General features: G+C 31.9%; 1 protein-coding gene across 1 annotated transcript in view; it reads right to left on the bottom strand.

Annotated features, from left to right (window-relative positions):
* LOC140447758 ((Lyso)-N-acylphosphatidylethanolamine lipase-like) overlaps nucleotides 1–21,059 on the bottom strand; it is a 67,022-nt gene that overhangs the window by 31,623 nt on the left and 14,340 nt on the right. Inside the window, exon 2 of the mRNA XM_072540596.1 lies at nucleotides 8,689–8,895. Within this exon, the coding sequence (XP_072396697.1) occupies nucleotides 8,689–8,895 (207 nt within the window). The remainder of the gene's footprint in view (nucleotides 1–8,688; nucleotides 8,896–21,059) is intronic.

Below are 21,059 nucleotides of genomic sequence, written 5' to 3'. Positions count from 1 at the left end.
TTAAGCGCAAAACTTCCCAAATAATTGATCAAAGTTTAAATTCGCATAAATATATTGACACGCCATTGCAAAATATTTTACGTATTTTTTAAAATTAAATTAGATGACTCAATTTTTATTTATTTAATATTTGTTAATAGTCTAGGAGCCAGGGGTAGAGTATTCAGTTTATGTGTCCTCGGTACCTTGACGTTTTTGTATGTTTTTGGTAGATTCGATTTTTCGAGGGTACCAGGCTAAAAAAACCCAGCACATAATTTTTTATTAACAATTTAATTGTTTAAATGATTGTATCTCCTAAACTATTGAGATATTTAATTTTATCAAAATTAAAATGGTTCCTTTTGACAAAAATGAACAAAATGGCGTGTGATAAACTTTGATTCGAGTGTTAGAATCGGACATACAACAAATTTCCTGAAGAACATATGCAAAATAAAATCTTTGTAAAATTACTTTATCTTTGTTAATAAAAAAGTTATAACAATTAAACGTTAAAAATTTCAGTAAAAAGTTACAAATTGATTGGTTTATAAGATATTTAAACAAAATTAAACTAAAAATTCGAAAATATGGCTAATGGAAGTTATATATGTCTCTATGATTATTTTTGATGTTTTATGTTTATAGTTTTATGATATTTTTTTTGTTAATTTTTGACGAATATATGACCTTTTAAAGGTCATATATTGGTCAATAATGTATACATGTCCGTTCCGTGTCAGGGCAGAGTCCGGTTTTTCTTTTAATGATATATTTACATACAACCGCATTGTAGCAGGGTGTGTACCGGGGGCCAAATAGAAAAAAAAAAACGTTATTACATATTTCTTATTTACATATAATTTAAAATATACAGAGAATTATTGGTGATGAAACAAAATTTTACGAACATTTTAGAATGTCTTTTAGAAGACATTCTAGAAAACTCTTAGAACATTTTAGAGAAAAATAACTCTTTTTTTCTTTTTTCTTTAATACATACAACTACTCATAACATACTAACTGCACAACATCTCCTGCTTGTCTGTTTACCAGCACACGCGTTCACAAAACTATAAAATCGTGTTCATACAAGTCCGTGCGGTTCCATACATGGTCAGTGCCGAAAACAAAAATGTCGTTTGGGATTAATTTCAGGCTGGGCACGGCACGCTAATGTATAAATGTCGATCTACATATATCCGTGCCGTGTCCGTTCCGTGTCAGTGCCGAATTCGGGTATTTTCGGTTATATTTATATACAACCGCGTTGTAGCAGGGTGCGTACTGGGGTAAATAAGAGAGGAAAACGTTATTACACATTTCTGTATAAAATATAGTTGAAAATATGGCGGCCTTAATAGAAGATCTCAATGTGTTGGCATTATTACTTGAAGAAGAGCAAGAACAGAAAAGGCGGAAACAAAGAAGATGGAGTGTATAGTCGCCTCGTATTTCGGTGAGACTGTGTAAAAATATATTTATCTGTAATAAAAGCAGGCAATACAAATTAAAATAAAAGTTCTTTACCAGGAGTAGTTATTAACTGCGAAATTATCAATGACTGAGATGTATAATAATACAAAGTTTTAATATTCTCTTCGATATTTACATTTAGATGAGCCTGGTAAAATATGTACAGTCGCTCAGATAAAGTTATCATCGATGCATTCTTTGCGTAAGATAACAATATTTGCCTGAGCGACCGAAACCATAAAGTAAGTTACCCCAATAAATTTTGTTTCGACCGTCCAGTGGTTTACACTTGGGTAGGTAGTATAATATTTTATATTATTTTAAACTTTATTTTTAAACGAAATATTGTTTATTTGGATGAAACCTGGTATGGTACTCATGATACCGTGAAAAAAAGTTGGACGAATAATAACAAAAAGTGTTCTAATTCAGTACCGCCCAATAAAGGACAGAATTATAATTTTATACTGCGGTGTAGAAAATGGATGCATCGACGATTTATTATTAATATCTGCAAAAAAATGACGTGAATCTAGATTATCATGAGGATATGGAGGGTGGAGGGATTTTTTGTGAATCATGGATTGAAAAATCTCTTCTTCCAGAATTATATATATATATATATATATATATATATATATATATATATATATATATATATATATATATATATATATATATATATATATATATATATATATATATATATATATATATATATATATATATATAAACAACACAGTTTATTAGGGTTGCAGTCAGAAAATTGGCCGGGATGTTAATGAAACACTCTTATGGCTTTTTGTCTAGCTTTCGGAATGGTTTTATTCCTTTTTCAAGACACTGCAATAAGAAAAAAATGTAAATATTTATAAAATATTACAATTCTTCAGTGCAACTTACTAGTCGTTGAGATTATTTATAAAAGCATAAACACTCAACATTAATAACACACATATAAAATAATGGACAAAATACATTCTAAAATTCTTTAAAATTTAGGTACATATAGTAAAATAATAAATAAAAAGTAAGATAAAGTAATAAACTGTGTTGTTTGTTTATATCGACAGTCACTAATATCCAGTAATATATCCAGTATATATATATATATATATATATATATATATATATATATATTTATATATATACATATATATATATATATATATATATATATATATATATATATATATATATATATACATCGAAAAAGAAGTTCGAGCGTCAATTTTAATGCTTTCAGTTATCAATATGATGGAAATGAAGTATAAAGAAAGTTCAACTCAGAAACCATAGATGTAAACGTTTAATGTTTTTTTGAAAAAAAAAACAGAAGTTAGTTTTGATAAAACTCACAAAGAACGGAAGTACATAAAAATATGTAAAAGAACAGTAAACTTTATAATTTTACTAAAATACTTTTGAAATGTGGCACCCGTGGTGTGATAATAATACTGCAGCTGAAGAGCCAGTGGAACCCTGTAATCAATTGGAATATTTTTACAAAGCCGTGTAGTAAAATGTAAGCAGAGAGGTATTTTCAATACCTCTCTGATGATACCATCCAAACATATGCTTAAACATGTTTATGAAGGATTGTGTTCTAAATTGTCTAAATCAGAAGCAATTGTAGAAACGTATTTATCAGAGTGTCCAAAGCAATCTGCTACAAGACTATAGGAGAAACATCTTCTAGACAGAGGAGAAAGGATTGTGCAAATTCACACAAATAAAACCGCACCTAAAGGAACCTATAATCAGAACAATATACAAAATGGATGCGGCTAATATTTTTTCAACTATTGAAAGCCTTCGAAGTGAACTGGTTCGAAAGGACATTCTCTTATATTCAGCAACAACACTTCGATTACTTCATAAAGCCAATAATTTTAAGTACAAAACTTTAGACAAGCGCCATAATGGAAAGTACTAGAATAATTATTTCTTTAAGAAACATTTCTATCAGATAGATAACTTAGTATCAAAAAATGAAACGAAATGTTGTTTATTTAGATAAGACCTATTGTGATACTCATGACAGGACAGAGAATTATAATTTTACACTGCGGTTGAGAAAATATATGGATCGATGATGTATTATTAATATCTGCAAAAAAATATTACAACGCGTCTCTAGGTTATCATGAGGATATGGAAAGTTTAATTTTGGAATCATGGTTTGAAGAACCTCTTCTTCCGAGATTACCTAAATATAGTGTGATTATCATGGACAATGTATCATATTATTCAAGAATAATGAGAAAATTTCTAATATTACTTGAAACAAATTACAAATTCAAGAATTTTTATTTGAGAAAGATTTGTACTTTGGGGCATCATATAGTAAATAGCAATTGTTGGAGGTTGTTTACAGTAGACAGTACCAGAAGGAATATGTTGTTGATAACTGTACTCGCAGTAATGGGCATACCGTGCTTGGTATGCCCAGTATTACAATATACAATCGTACTTCCTCCTTACTATTGTAAATTGAACCCAATAAGATGGACACAACTTAAAGGAAATAGAAGAAGAAGAAACGTGGCTCCTAAATTTTTGTCTACTGCTCTCCAGTTAATTAGAAGAGAAGTCACAAAGATCACAGCAACCAACTGGACAAGTGTAATCAAACATGTAATCGCAGTGGAAAATGACTATGTTAAATATTTACTAGCATTAACCAAATTAACTATAAATATAGAAGATACAACTGATACTAGTGATAACAGTGGTTCTGAGTAGATTAGTAAGTTCTTCTTCTAAATCAAAGTACAGGTTAGGTTATTAGAAAATACCTGCTAGATATATAAAAAAAGATGTTCATACAAGTTTTAGACTTCTTACCCATTTTTAAATTATTGAGGTACTAAGTCTTCTCTCACACGGTGTCAAACCAAAGTTGTTAATAGAATACCCTGTATATAATTTAAAAAAATGAATTCTCTATTTTTTTTATTACAATAACTAAGTTATCAGGGATAAAATGTGATCATAAGTTTTAAAACTTATGAGCAGTTGTGTTATTAAAACGTTTGTATACTTAAATACTTGTACATAAAACATTTGTTTAATTGTATGTGATAATTACTTTTATTAACAATTTTTTATAGGTATTGTTATTTTACAATAAGTTCTATTTAGCCGAGTCGATTAGTGTTATCTCTTCCTAGATATATCACAGAAGTTAACAACACCAATATTTTTTATTTAAACTTTATAGAAAATGAAACTTTTTCTTAAATAAAATTAAATAAAAATAAAAACTTTTATTTAATTAAAAATTAGATATCTACGCTACTGTTCAATAAAGTAGTGACCACTCTGACATTGTTGCCATTTTCTAGTATTTTACCCGTTCTGGTTCCTATAAATTTTCTCACGAAATTACGTGTCGACTATACATCCTATGTGGAAAAAAAGACAAACCGAAGGAGAATAGAAAATATACAGAGAATTATTGGATGATGAAACAAAATTTCACGAATGTTTTAGAATGTCGCAGTACTATTTTAATATTTTATTGGATAAAATTAAATATCGTGTTGAGGAGCAACTTACATTTTGGAAAATACCGATCTCGGCTAGATAACGTTTGGCTGTTTGTCGAAGGTATCTAGGTACGGAAATAAAGTCCATTTTTAAATTATGATTTTATTCTTAATTATTATTACTTATTACAATTTCATTCAAAATTGTGAAAATAATTGTTTGCTTTAGAGTTACATGTTGATTCGTTTGGACTATCGTTATTGTCTTGAAATATCTGCAACTGATATTGGTAGAATCTGACGAAGTTCCAGCCGGTGATGGTGTTAACATAGATGACATATGGGTGTTATCTAATGAAGTTCCAGTGATTGATAGAGATGACAAAGGTTGTACGTGGTACACATTATTTTAGACAATGGGTCGAAGTAGTTGTTGCTCCTCCAAATCCTGCACCACTTGAAATAGCCTACCTTTTGCCAAATGTTGGTAGTATGGGGAAAATGACTTGACAGTGGCAGCAACTCCAGAAACAAAGGCATCAATTGGATGTACATTTTCTGTTTTGTCACTATTTTCTTTAGCGATTATATACTTCATTAAAGTAGTTGAGGCTGATTCCTGCTCAGAGAGTTTCCTTTTGGTTCGACCTCACGGTATTTTTTTTATATGACGCTGTTGTTTTTCTGCTTCAGTTGGCGTGCTGGTTTCTAAAATCTCCGTAGTTGGTTGCACTGCTTGTAATTGACTTCCTTCATCTTCAGTCTCTTCATATATTGTGTTCTCATGAGCATCAAATTCCGAAGACTGGTTCTTCTCCTATTTTCTGCCAGATTTCCAATTTGTATTTGGTGTCTAGATATTTTGAATTTGAGGTATCATAAATGACCGGGTATTTTCGGACAATTCGGTAAGTTTTTCATGGTCCATAATAATACTAATTACTATATAAATTAGAATAAGCCACAATTAAAGGTTAACGTACGTTTATTGACGTTTGTCAAATCGTTGTCAAAATACAAACATTAGTAAATTAAACAAATTTTTGTTTTTTTTTTGTTACTTAGTGAAAAATTCTTCTAATAATTTAATTTTATCTGACTCATTTATATTGACAATTCAGACATACATTTTAAAGTAGACGACTTTAAAATGATATTGCCAATATTGTTGAGTTGCGCTCCTGGGATGACTTTGCTTATAAGATAGTTCATTCGATTACATGAAAGTCATGAAATCAACTTTAACTTGAGAATATCCATCAACTAACAACTAATAAAAATATGTTATTAGAAATAAGAAATAAAATATGTAAATATATAAATAATACATATAAAAAAACATAACATACTAACCGCACAATACCTCCTGCTTGTCTGTTTACCAGCACTCGCATTCACAAAACAATAAAATCATGTTTATACAAGTCCGTGCGGTCCGTGTCATTTCCGTGCATCGCCAGTGCCGAAAACAAAAATATCGTTTGGCATTAACTTCACACCGGGCACGGATGGGGCCCGTCCGGAAAACGTCAATGTATAAATATAATCGTAAGAGTACATTATTGTTTTTTTTTGCCGGACACTGTCATAACACGGAACGAATACGGCACGGATATGTATAAATCGACCTTAAATATACTCATAGAAGTACATTATTGTATTTTTTGGCGGGTACTGTCATAACACGGAACGGACATTATAAATCGACCTTAATAACGCGCTCCGAGGCGCTCGGTCAGCTCGCAGAGAATGCTGGCGCACGTAAATCGGTTTTCAATATCTCGGCAAAAAATTAATATAGAAACATTTGCCAGCTTAAGCTTAAAATGTTCGTTTTTAATTGTTCTTCTTTAACTTTCATTAACCAAAATGCCAACGTTTACGGCTCAATTTTGTTTAAAACTATTATATACAAATTAATTCACCACTTTTTAACGAAAATTTTAACTATAAACTGCTATAACTTTTTTATTTATAATGATAAAGTAATATACATCTTTGAATATACACGGATTTTAGCCTCAGAGCGCGTTATTAAAAGTCCCATATCTTGGTCAAAAATTAACATTTACCAAAACTTAAAATGTTCGTTTTGAGTTGTTTTATAACTTCCATTAGCCAGATTTCCACAGTTTATAGTATATATTTTTTGTTTAAACCTCTTAAACAAATTAAGTCGCAACTTTTTCGTGAAATTTTTAATGTTTAATTTTTATAACTTTTAAATGTAACTGAAATAGTTACATTTAAAATGAGGGGGTTTTGAAAGTTAATCACACGTATGAAAGCTGAGTTATACTTGGAAAAGCCCCATCGAATGCCTATTTTTATATTTATTATCCACGAATAAATTATTATTTTATAATTATTTTCCACTAAACTTGTTTCAACTCCGGTTTTGCAAATCGGATCAAAGTTTACTAAACTCCATTGTGTCTATTTTTTCAAAAGGAACAATTTTCATTTTGATAAAATTAAATATCTCGAATAATTTATGAGATACAATCATTTAAATAATTAAATTGTTAATATCAAATTATCTGACGGGTTTTCAACCTGGTACTATCGAAAAATTGAATCTAAGTGAGCCTATAGTAATTTATCTTGCTGCGGACGACAATGTGCAGAAAGCCAGTGGCCAAATCCAAAAAGTCAATGGCTCGCTGGATGAGTACACATTTGGAGAAGAGGATATTCTAGAGGATCCACAAAAAGAAAGGTAAACAAGAGAGAAAGGCGCATATAAAACTTCCCCAATGCAATTTCTACGATTGAGAAGGGGTGGTGGTAGCTTGGGAGTCATAAAGGTACCGTCTAAACGGGGCATTATCTCTTTGATCCAGGCGTGACACGGAGCACCTTACTCGGGGAATCCCATATCTCCTGGAGTTGTGATCGTAATCGTAATATTTTACATATTTTTATTTTTATTTGTTCAGTTTTTGTTAACACTATGTATTAAACTTATATAGGTACAGATGATTTTGTATGCACATCGAGCCAATTTAACCTTTACATAACATAAATGTTACATACATGTACATAAATACATATCTACATACATAAATCATCTAACACACTATATACATACGCTCTATTACTACAGACGTTTCACTAAAAAATGTTACAGAATGATAACTAGTCCCCATGCTATTTCAGTCCAAACTCATAACACTTAATGATGATATAAACAGGCCACATGTAACGAAAGTCCAAAGCGCGAACTACACTCTCGATCGAAGTTCTTCGGACGAAGTGTCGAACTGAAGTTAATCGAGGCGAGGTAACTCGCCTCGATTAACTTACACATACACGACACCACGATACATATTCGTGAAGCCGAGTAATGTAGTGTAACACTTCGTATTCGAACTTCGGGTTTGGGCCCTTTGACTTCGACGCGAAAAACCAACACAGAACGAAAGTGGAACGGGGCGAAGCGAAGTCGCATGAAGTACCTGTCTACACTCTCGCATTCACTGAACTTCGATCAACTTCGTGGCCGCTCAATGCAAATAAATACCGAGATCGTATTAGAAAATATATTAAAAAACCATTCGAGAGATAATTCTTCAACCGACTTGTAAAAAGAAGAGTTAAAGATACGATCCAAAGATGTAAGACATTTATAACGAACTATTAATACATGCTATCTACTGCAATATTTAGTAATTACTCTATATATTTATTTAGTCTATTGCCAATTTCAACAAATAAACAAAAAAGTTGCATAACTTACCTAATAAATCTATCGCATATACTGGCCTATCCTTTGACAATTCGTCGAAATTAAGAATCCAAAAGCACAGTCCGGCAGCGAAACCATGTAGCATAACCAGCGGAGTCTTTTTGGATTGTTCGTTTAAACCAATGGTCCATATTTTGTCCTCTTTACCGAGTTGGCTTCCAATTGGCACGAACCAAGTACGGTAAGCAGTTTTCAATACTAAAAAAAGTAATTGTTAGAAATTAAGGAACAGTAAGCAAGAGTTTCTTATATAGAACAACGGTTCTTATATATTTTTTTATAATTAAAAAAAAAACTGATACATCATTTTACAAATTTACCAGGTGCAAATAGTACATGGAAAAAATAAGGAAATTAGGAAGCGAGTCGGACACGACAAACAACTGTACCTATATGGAAAAAGTAGCAGCAAAAACTGAAGACGTAGTTAGATCACAATACACACAGGTACTCAATAATAAAAAAACACAACGGCGGTCATAAGCACAAAAGCTTACTGATTACCACAACTGGAAGTCAATTAAAATATTCACAATGGCTAGTATAATAATGGCGATAATTAAATGAGCAAATTAATGAAAAACTAAGGGCCAACCAAATAGGTTTAAAGCTAAATATAAACTCCCCAAGAATTATGTATTTTAGAAGAATCAGAGCAGACGAACGACAACATTTATTTGAACTTGAAATTTGACTTTTAAGAAGCCTTGGATACACTTAACAAAAAGGCAATTTGGGTTATATTAAAACAATGCGGAATAACGAAATGAACTATTTCAATAAATAAATGTTAAAAAAAGAGTGAGACAAGTGAATATTTATTGTTGTCATAGATTACGTAAATCTTTTATAAATAAATTTTTACCCTTATAGGCAACATATTCTAGACAAATACAATCTCAGATAAACAATTACGGAGCTGCAAAAGATGCGAGGGATTGATCATAATGTCAAAAACCTAACAGACCCTGCATTACAATGCCCCAGGAAACAGAAGAAGAGCAACTAGCAGAAAATTGCTTCACAAGAAACGAATCAAAAAGGATAGAAAGAAAGAAGAGAATGGAAAAAACTCAATGGACTCAATACTTGTCACTGACTCAATACTGTACAATACAACAATGTCACTGTTATGACTTTTACCATAGTTAATCTATTGTCGAATTTAAAAACTACGGTTGAGACTAGTTTCATCTGCAGTCGGTTTAAAGCCAGATTACAGCCTAAATGAAACCTGTCTCCGCTCACGAAGCAACTGGTTTTGGATCAGTTGGGTTATAAGTTATAATACAATATTAAATGTGGCAAAATGGTGGGTATAAGAAAGACAAATTTAAAAAATTAGCTTTTAACAAAGTTATTCAGTATTTCTGAAAAATAAAAACAATGGACAAATATATTTCTCGGTTACCATGACACATGTGAACAAATCACATTATGTTCAGACTTTCGTTAAATTTTAAATGTGCATTTCGTTATTTTCGTTATTTTAAAAAATCAATAGATTAATATTTTTTGTAATAGTCTCGTCATTTTTACTTATGTCCAATTGACAATTCTAATGTCTGCATAAAATTAAAACAAAATCTTAGAATAGAAATATGTAAATTTTGAGGCGAAGCTTCTATACTGTCGTAATATTTTTTGTCTATCGAGTCAACGAGGGAGTCCGTTGTACGTCACGTAAACTTTATAACGTTAGTTGTTAATAAATTCATTTCAAACCATAGTCAAATATTATTTTTAAACCTCTTATTTAATGTATATAATAATTAAATGTACTATGTATCAAATGAAATTCATTTATATTTTATTATTAATTTAATATTTAGTCTGACTTTGACGGGTCTGTCAGACGTAAACAGCGTATAGTTGGTAATAATGCTGACGAAATATAAAACGTAGCTTTGTTGATACGTTAGCATGTGGCGTTCGGAGCAAACGCAATTAAAATTTTAATAAATCATATATAATTTGTTTGAACTTGGTAAATCTGGTGGCGTTAGGAGCAAACGTAATAATATATTTAATTATTTTAATATAACATATATAATTTGTTTAAAATATAAATAATAATTAAATAATAAAATTACTTTATTCAATTTTAAAAATATTATTTAACTTTTAAAAATACGAAAAACATAGTATGAAAGTTCGCGATAGTCTAAAGTATCACCTACTACCACCTTTTTTCAAATATTCAGTACAAGTAAAAGTTGTTTATATTATTGAAATAATCTAAATAAGATTTTTGTCCAGTCTTTAATTTCCGTATAATTTGACTAATCCTAAAGTACATATTGATATAATAAAATGTTTCCCAAATGTTCGGTTAAAAATTTGCTACAAAAAATGGCAACGCAACTGCGACCACGGGAGGAAGGACAAACAAAATCAGTTTTAGACTGATTGGAAACCAGGTTCAATCAGATCGCCTCGTAGGCGAAGGCGCTCGGACGCAACTGATTTAAAACAACAGTTGAAAACTAGTTGGAAACCAGTTTCAGGCGAATCCCCTCGATTTTACGCTGCCAGGGTTAACAAAATAGTTGGGAGTGCAATCGGTTTCAGACCGTAGTTTTAAAAGAGTTGCCGTGAAGAGTGATGCATAGGAACTCAAAAAATATTAATATATTAATTTATAATATATGGAAGCCATTTAGCCCCTTGATCCCAGGTTTGTCGGGACGACTAGAAAATACCAAACCATGTCACGAAAGTGTAAATATGATGTTATGTTAAATTGTAGTATCATATACACAAATCTGTGGAGATGTTTATGCAAAAGAATACGAGTATTTGGTCTTGAATATTGAATTAAACAAAAACTAATTTTCAGTTCTTCTTCTTAAAGTGCCTATCCGTTCCGGATGTTGGCGATCATCACGGCTATCTTTACTTTATTTATTGCAGCGCGGAACAGTTCAGTGGTAGTCGTGTTATACCACTTTCGTAAATTTTGAAGCCAGGAAATGCGTCTTCTTCCCGGTCCTCTCTTACCATTTACTTTCCCTTGGAGAATCGGCTGGAGAAGGCCGTAACGTTCTTGATTTCTCATTACATGTCCTAGATATTCCAACTTTTTAGTTTTGACGGTCATGAGAATATCACATTCTTTCCCCATTCTACGCAGGACCTCCACATTAGTAACTCTGTCAACCCAGGATATACGTAAGATGCGCCTATAACACCACATTTCGAAAGCTTCGAGCCGATTCATAGATGCAACAGTCAGTGTCCATGCTTCCATTCCGTAGAGCAGAACTGTGAATATGTAGCAGTTCAATAGACGGCATTTTGTTTTTAATGATATGTCTCGACTGTTGAAAATGGTTCTCATTCTAACGAATGCTGCTTTTGCTTTTATTATTCGCTGTTTAATTTCTGTTGAGTGGTCCCATTGGCTATTTAAATTGGTGCCTATTTAAATTTTCAGTTCAAGGATCCCTTATTAATATCTAAATTAGTATTCATAAATAATTAATAAAACAAATTTCCCAATTTGTTACAAAACTACTAAACAAACAATATTTAAATTTTTGCCATGGTCTACTGAAGGTTAATAGGAAGGTAAACTGCTGTGATTATTTTAATTGATAAATATATAAGTATTGCTATCTAAAACAAAAAATTGTCATTTGTAAAGTAGACCATAAGGGGAAAGAAGCAAATGAGAAGTTAAAATTACTGTTGTTTTTAATTTTTCTATGTGTTGTTCTTTTTTTTGTAATTTTCCGTCAATGGCCAACTCACAATAATTATTGGTAAACGTTAAAATATCTACCAAATTAATACTTTGATGAAAAAATAAAAATATCTAGAAAACTGATAACTTTAGGTATAGGGAGTACTTCATAAAATTTGAAGTACGATATTAGTACTTTTCGATAGTGATATAAAATACAGGGTGTTCTATTTAAAATTACCAAGAAAATAATGTACTTACATTTTGACTTACCCTGTATTTGATTTAACGAATATTATGAAAACGAATATGTTTTATAATTTTTAAAAATTATTAAAAACTATGGTTGCAATAGATCAATATTCCTATACTCCTTTTTAAACATACAGGGAGTTAAACTTGATACGATTTTCAGGTAATATTGGTTATTAACTTTTTAAGTACCCGGTATAACAAAATAAAACTTTACATTGTTGTGATGTGGAAGTGAAGCAGATTTCAAATTTAAAATAAAATACAGGGTGTTTCATTAAAAAAAAAACATAAGTTTAGTCTGTCACCATCTTATGGAACACCCTGAAGATTGTAACTAATTTTAAAATTTGGAGTTTAAAGCTTCCTACAATTTTTGTCAATAACTTTTTTTTGTAATTTTTACTATAATAGATCTACTGAGCTTTCTCACACTAATCAATAACCCAGTATGAACAACATAAGATCGCTATTTGATTTTAAATACTAAAAGTGAAGACCGGTAAATTATATGGATAATTTTTCGACTGTTCTAACAACCATTCAAATTTCGTCATTTTGTGTCATGTGGAACAATTTCACCCAATCATGTCAACATTAGACTGATAATTGCATTCAGTGCAATTGTCAATCCCTATGACAACACGATCGAGTTTGACAACTTCATCCAAATAAATTTCAAAATGTCACGTTTTTCACGAATCTAATTTTAACTTAAATTTTAATAATTGTACTTTCACCAACTGTACTTTTAATAAATAAATGTTTCGTTATGTTGAGTTATGATTTTTTTTTTTTTTTCGAAAAATTATCCGCCGAATATCCCTCGGACATTGATGAATGCCTCATAATTTCATGACAAATTTCTCAAGCTCGTTGCTTGGTAACAGCACTCAGCCTTCGGCTTCGTGCTGTTACCAAGGAACGAGCTTTCGATTGTCATGAAATTATCTCGTCTGTTATCAATGTCCTAGGGATGTTACTACTGAAAAGTGACACAATTTTACCGAAAAAGCATAGAAAATACTTTAAAATAAAAATTTCTAAAGTTATTTTTGTTAATTTGTTGTTTAATAATTGCAAAAATAGCTTCAAAAGTCGATTTTTTAAAAATTATTAATAACTTTTCTAAAATGGAAGATTGGCGGAGGAAGTTGATGGATAGGGACGCCTGGAGAGAAATTCTCGAGGATGCTAGGAACCCCGCATGGTTGTAAAACCAGAATGATAATAAAAATGCACAAACAACTTTAATTTCGCGTGATAATAGGGACAATATTATATGTATTCAGCTATAAAATTTTCAAGAAGTTTCATTTAAACTTATTGCAAAATTGAAATTGTTTATCTCAGAAAGCTTTTATCTACAACGTTATTATGAGTAAACTATTAGGTCTATATGAGTTCTGAAAACATCAAATCGAAGAGAAAGACTTATTTTATCAAATTAAATCACTTAACAATTAAAAAATTTATGTAAAATATGGAAAAATAGGTTTACAAAAGTACTGTGATTTATACTGTTTTAAGCTTATAAACATTTGAAATAACTCAGACGCATCAACATATTATACCAAGTTAACTTCTTTTATTCGAAATGTTGGCATTTTTACACGAATTAAAAAAATATAATGTCCTACGACCCTTGGAACCCAAGTTAGCCCTGATTTATTTTTCTCGATTTTATTATTTCAAAAACTGAATTCATCAATTCATATTTATAAAATTTGCTCTCCAGCTCCAATCAAAGAAAATTAATTTTTTTAATGTGTGGTACCTACCTAGTTGCATAGATTATAAAAACTTAATTAGCTAATTTGTGAATTGTTTATTTAACTGAGTAATTTGTTTAAACAATTACTTTTAGATTACACCCCCATGGAAAATTTTTAATGGTTCATTTCACCCAGTATGAATCAAATATAAAACAATACTACAATATGTAATAACAACTTTAGAAACTATGCCGTCAATTTTTATCGGTACAAATGAGTCAAGGGGTCTCAAATCTACCACTCAAAGGCAACTTTTCCCCATTTTCGGCAATTTCACACAGTACGGCATTCATACACAAAGGTTCAGGTCGGTACATAGATTAATTTTTTGCAAAGGCGTACATTCCGGCTGTAAGAGGGGAGAGAAATCTTAAGGTGTGATCTGACCGAACGTAGAGTAGCGTTCGAAGAGAAATAGAAAATACAAAATATAAAAACGTTAACCAACCCAACGCCGAATACCGTTTTTACCCTGAATACGGTCCCTGGGATACGGAAAAACTCTCTATTTGTGGCTAACGCGACCAGTTCCACTGTTTCTCGGTAACTTAACACGGTTCAAAGGAAATTGGAAGCTGATTTACAGCACGTACTTCTAGCAACCTTCCGATGTGACTAGAGACAGGTACGTCGAGTGTCGTAATAATTTCACTATGGAGTGGTCTAACGAAGTTGTCTTGGAATTTTTATGATTATATAAATTACCCAACTTACTAAAATGTTTACCGGCGAGACTGGTCGACTAAACCCTGATCTAGATAGGACAAGCTTCATTGGGGTAGTTATCAAAAAGTAAATATTTATCAAATTCACACTAACATGGGGTGACAACCGTGTTCTCTTTTCTTTTTACTGTATATATTTTCTGTTTCTCTTTTCCGGCATGAAACAGCGAAAAGCGGTTTTCCGCCAACAGTGAGATGCCGGCTTAAAGGTGTAACACTTAATTTGATCCCCCACTTTTTGATAATCGATAAGAATTGGCGGTATAGTTTCTAAAGTTGTTATTTTATATTGTAGTATTGATTTATGTTCGGTCAAGTGACCCTCTAAGATATTCCATGGGCTTGTAGTCTATTTTCTTGACTGAAAACCATTACAAATATATTTTAAACAAATTAATTTTTACAATCTTTCTATAATTATAAATAAACAGTAAAATTAAGTATGTAAATTGTAATTATGCTAATTGTATGTACAGATTAATCCTAGAATTTTAATTTATAATTATACAAAGTTTATAACAATTAATTTGTGTAAAATATATTTGTAATGTTTTTGAGAAGAGGTAATTGTAAAAATAATACGCATAATTCAAGAAAAATTAACACGTATAGATTTAATTTTCAAAAGATATTATTTATAACTGTAATAGTTAAATATTTAAGTTGCTTATTATTTCATAACCTTGCCTACTAATAATAAAAAAGAAAAGTACAATTTTGCAAAATAAATATTTATTTTAAATTGTTTAAACAAATTACTCGGTTAAATAAATAATTCACAAATTAACTAAATGCATTTTTATTATCTATGCCAGGAGGTACCACAAATTGAAAACAATATCCTTCTCGTTGATTAGAACAGGAGATATAGCGACTTTTATAAATTTGAATTTATGAATTCAGTTTTTAAAATAGTAAAATCGCTTCGTTTTTAAACTCTATATCTTTTCGTTTTTAATTTTTTTTTGTCTTAATCAAAAAGAGACCATAAACTCATTTGTTGACTTTACATCATTGGCGCGAAGAGAAATATTTCATTAAATATTTACTCTACATGAATATTACAACTATCGATTCCTAACTCAAGAATGGTAAATTGTTGCTTACAAACCATGGCGCATCAGTTATTGCTCGTAACACCCTGTTTTGAAATGGGTCCATGATTGTTAGGTTGGATTTTGAAGCAGTGCCCCACACCTCTATTCCGCACGTTCAAATTGGATTCGGTATGGCATTGTACGGTAATGGTTTGTTTCTCAACGATAACTGGGACTTTCTTCCGAGTATCCAATAATATGTTCTATATGTGTCAAGATGTTTTCTTTCTTTTCCGTATATGAGTTTTCCAGGTGAGTCTCTTGTCCATATGTAAGACTAAGTATATACTTTACAGTATCTACGCGGCATTTGTGAGAACTCAAACCATAGTCTCATCTGTGGGAACAACAAATGTACGCGGTATAGAGATAATAACCACTGAGATCGGAAAATGCACAATAACCTCGGTATACAAGCCCCCAAACCAGCCTTTTATATTTTCACCCCCAACTAACTTCCAATCACAACCCAATCAGCTTATACTGGGAGACTTTAACAGTCACAGTTTACTCTGGGGCTATGCAGATTCGGACACAAAAGGAGTGGCCTCACGTTAATCCATGATCCTAAACTTCCACCATCTTTTCAGAGTAAAGTTTGGAAAAGAGGATATAACTCGAATATCTGTTTTTCAAGTAACAACCTCGAAGACCGATGTACCAAAGTAGTATATGGCCCCATACCAAAAACTCAGCATAGACAAATTGGTATAAATATCTTTCCAATTGTCAGACCACAAACTATTCCATTCCGAAGGAGATTTAACTTCAAAAAGGCAAACTGGCAAAAGTATGCAGACATGCTAGATTCTGAGCTGCTACGTCTTGAACCAAAGGTAAAGAACTATGAAAAATTTATAGAGGTACTCAAAAATGTGTCTAGAAAAGCTATCCCCAGAGGATGTAGACAACAATATGTTCCCGGGATGTCCAGAGAGTCCAAAGAACTAATGAGAACATACGAAACCCTCTATTCCACTGACCCTTTTAGCCAAGAAACGGTTAACTGCGGAGCCGTACTACTCCAACAGCTAAGTCAAGCCAGACAGGAAAAGTGGATTAAGACCCTGGAAAAAATGGACATGACACATAGTAGCAAAATAGCATGAAACCTTGTAAAAAAACTTAGCGGGGATCCAAAATGACATAAATCACCTTGCAAGGTTACAGCAAACCAAGTCGCTGCTCAACTCCTTATGAATGGAACAACTACGAACCGATATAAGGTTCCAAACACTAGAAGATTGGATTCGGAGACAAACCCACCTAGGTACTCCTTTTACATAAAAGAACTCCACGACGGTATGAACAGGTTAAAAAACGGGAAAGCTGCAGGTGTGGATGATATATGCAGTGAACAAATAAAGCATCTAGGCCAAGGAGCAACTGGATCTTGCAATTTTATAACACGTGCTGCAAAACCTGCGAAATTCCAAAATAATGGAGGAAATCTAAAGTAATAGCCTTGTTAAAACCAGGAAAGGTCCCAGAAAACTCCAGTAGCTACAGACCTATGTCGCTGTTGTGTCACTTTTTCAAACTATACGAGAGACTCATACTCGTCAGAATAGAAAAAAATGTCGACAAGCACCTCATCCCACCTTCCACCTTCGCGCAAAGGAAGTCAAGCGAAAACTTGGAACAAATTGCGTGGAATTGTAATACATTAGAACACACAAACCAACCTATATATCTAGCAGTAACTCTGGACCGGTCCCTCACCTACAGACAACATTGCATAAAAACGAGAGGGAAAGTAACATCTAGGAACAGCATACTCAGAAAGCTAACGGGAAGTAAATGGGGCGCACTTCCTGGCGTTTTAAGAACAACGGCACAGGCACTGTGTTTCTCAACTGCTGAATATGTGTGCACCGTTTGGGGCAGATCTGCCCACACCAAACAAGTTGATACTACGCTAAATGAGACATGCAGGATAGTAACGGGGTGCATGAAACCAACGCCACTCTCAAATCTATATAAAGCAGTGGGTTTTGCAGAACCCTCAACACGCAGATCCGTTGCAGAGCACATAGAGAAAATTAAACAGATCGCAGACGAGCGGCACGCCCTATACAAAGCTCGAACACCACGAAAGCGACTAAAATCTAGGAAAAACTTCCTTGGAACAGTGCAGGATGAACCGCCTGAGTATGTTCCCCAGGTTCAATGAACCGGCCAGTCCCTAGACTTTAAAACATGGAAAACTATGAATAGGATAAGAACGGGGGTCGCTCCAGTAAAATCAAACATAGCAAAATGGGGAAGAATCGACCAAGATGATGTGAACTGTGACTGTGGAGAAACACAGAATATGGAACATTTTCTTACATGCAGAAACTGTCCTCATCGATGTAACCTCGAAGATTTGTGGCTCGCCAACCAAGATGGAACCGACGTAACCCGATACTGGGCCGAAATTTTATGAATGACATGTCCGGAAACGATAAAGTAAAGTAAGGAACAGTATTTACCGTTGAAAGGAGAGCATTGTTAAGTAATGTTTGAATCTTATTGTTTATAAATAAAACTCCGGTGAATTTTTGAAAAAAAAAGGGCCAACTCAGTTTTTAAGGGTCGTAGGGCATTATATTTTTTTTTAATTCGTGTAAAAATGCCAACACGGGGAGTAAAAAAAATAACTTCCTACATGTTATTGCGTCTGCGAGTTATTTTAATTGTAAGTTTAAAATCACAGTACTTTTGCAAACTTATTTTAAAATATTTAACTTTTTAATTGCTAAATGATTTAATTACTATTTAAATGGGAATAAGCTACAATTAAAGGTCGTGGCATATTATCGTGCACGTTGCGTTTCCAGCACATAGCGTTTAGTTTCCGAAAAATATAATTTAAATGGTTTTAAATATGAATAACGCACACTGTCCGGGACATAGGTCGTAACCGGTTGGTAAGGATAATGTGCATTAGATGTCCGTCGTTCTCCCCTTGTTGTTTATTTAGGAACTTGTTTGATTTTGATACAGAGTATGTATTTAAAAAAATAATTTTCGAGGCTATTTTCTCATTTATGCATGTGTTTTTATTGCTTTGTGACAATTAATCACGGAAGTGATAAACAAGTAGGACTTTTGTACGGAAGTGATACCTCTTCTTTTTAAAAATACTTTTTGGTTTGATGTTTATGGCTTCGTTAAATGTAGTATTTTGTTTTTTAACTGAAGGTGAAATTAAATTTAAAACATATTTAAACTGAATCCTATTCATTCTAAAATAATTGTTAAACCTATTAATTATTATTAAATTTCTATTAAAAACAGCCTCGAAAATTATTTTTTTTAAATACTGTATCAAAATCAAACAAAGACCTAAATAAACAACAAGGGGAAAACGACGGGTATCTAATTAACATTATCCTTACAAACCGGTTACGACTCGTTATGACTCGTTACGCAGCCGTCGGCATCAGTAAAATATTGTGTTCGAATATACTGAACAAGTGTCTGAAACGCAATGTTCCAGACAGTGTGCGTTGTTCATATTTAAAACCATTTAAATTATATTTTTCGGAAACGATATGTGCTGGAAACGCAACGTGCACGATAATATGCCACGACCTTATAGGTTAAAGTAAGTTTATTGACGTTTCAATTTCCACTTCGGAAATCGTTCTCAAAATACAAACATTAGTAAATTTAACAAATTTTGGTGAAAAATTCTTCTAATAATTTAATTTTATCTGACTCATTTATATTGACAATTCAGACATACATTAGAAATTTTAAAGTAGACGACTTTAAAATGATATTGCCAATATGGCTGAGTTGCGTAAATGAGTGAAGTTACCCTATAATACATTGTTTTATTAAAATTACGATTATCGGAATATCGTTGATACGTGAAATTTGAATCAATTTCTTTTGTTATCGAAAAATCAAATGCAAATATATGATCTCTATATGAAGAATTTAGTCCAAGTGGCCAAGTACCCAGACCATTATATTAAAAATTTTCATTAAAATTTTGTTTACTAACAATAGTCAGTTCTAGATTTTTTTTCGATTGTTGATTGTTTAGGTTTGAGGTTGACGGTATTTCTTCGACACCGGATGCAGAAGTCTTGCCGGAATTTTAGAATCTAACTGGGTCTCGGTTTCTTCAGATTAAAAGAACATAAGTAGTATTTTTTTGCTTTTTTGGCTCTTCTTCCCGTTCTTATTTTCTTTTACGATTTTGATACAATGATAATTTTTTTTAGACATTATTATAGCCCATTTAGCCTGAAATTATATTAATATTACGATTTCTCACCATACATTTATATTATTTATTAACGTTCTATAGCGTTCATTATTTTTTTAGTAAATTTTTGTTTTTGTCTATCAACCTTACCTTTTTTCAGTTATTATGAATTTTAACTATACAAATAGTTTTCTTATAAATAATTTTACAATGTCTCATGAAAAATTTGAATTCAAAATTAATGTAAAAAATATTTTAATTTCCGATCGCCGCCCGGGTAGTCGCCCGGTGTGCCGCCCGGGTAGTCGCCCGGTGTGCCGCCCGAGAAAATAAGGAACATATTTAATAGTTATTGTAAAATTGAAATTGTTTATCTTAAAAAGCAACTACAACGTCATTATGCGTAAACTATTGGGCCTACATGAATTCTGAAAGCACCAAATTGAAAAAATGGCTTATTTTATCAAACTAAATCATTTAGTATTGTTCTGAAGCTATTTTCTTGTGGCATTTTAAAGTAATTACTATTTAAATGGGAATAAGCCACAATTAAAGGTTAAAGTAATTATTGACCTTTCAATTTCCACTTCGGAAATCGTTCTCAAAACATAAACATTAGTAAAT

This window comes from Diabrotica undecimpunctata, chromosome 8, assembly GCF_040954645.1.
Source record: "Diabrotica undecimpunctata isolate CICGRU chromosome 8, icDiaUnde3, whole genome shotgun sequence".
Classification (NCBI taxonomy): Eukaryota; Metazoa; Arthropoda; class Insecta; order Coleoptera; family Chrysomelidae; genus Diabrotica; species Diabrotica undecimpunctata.
Note: the sequence above shows the minus strand (reverse complement) of the source record. Positions and strands in the feature narration are given on the sequence as shown.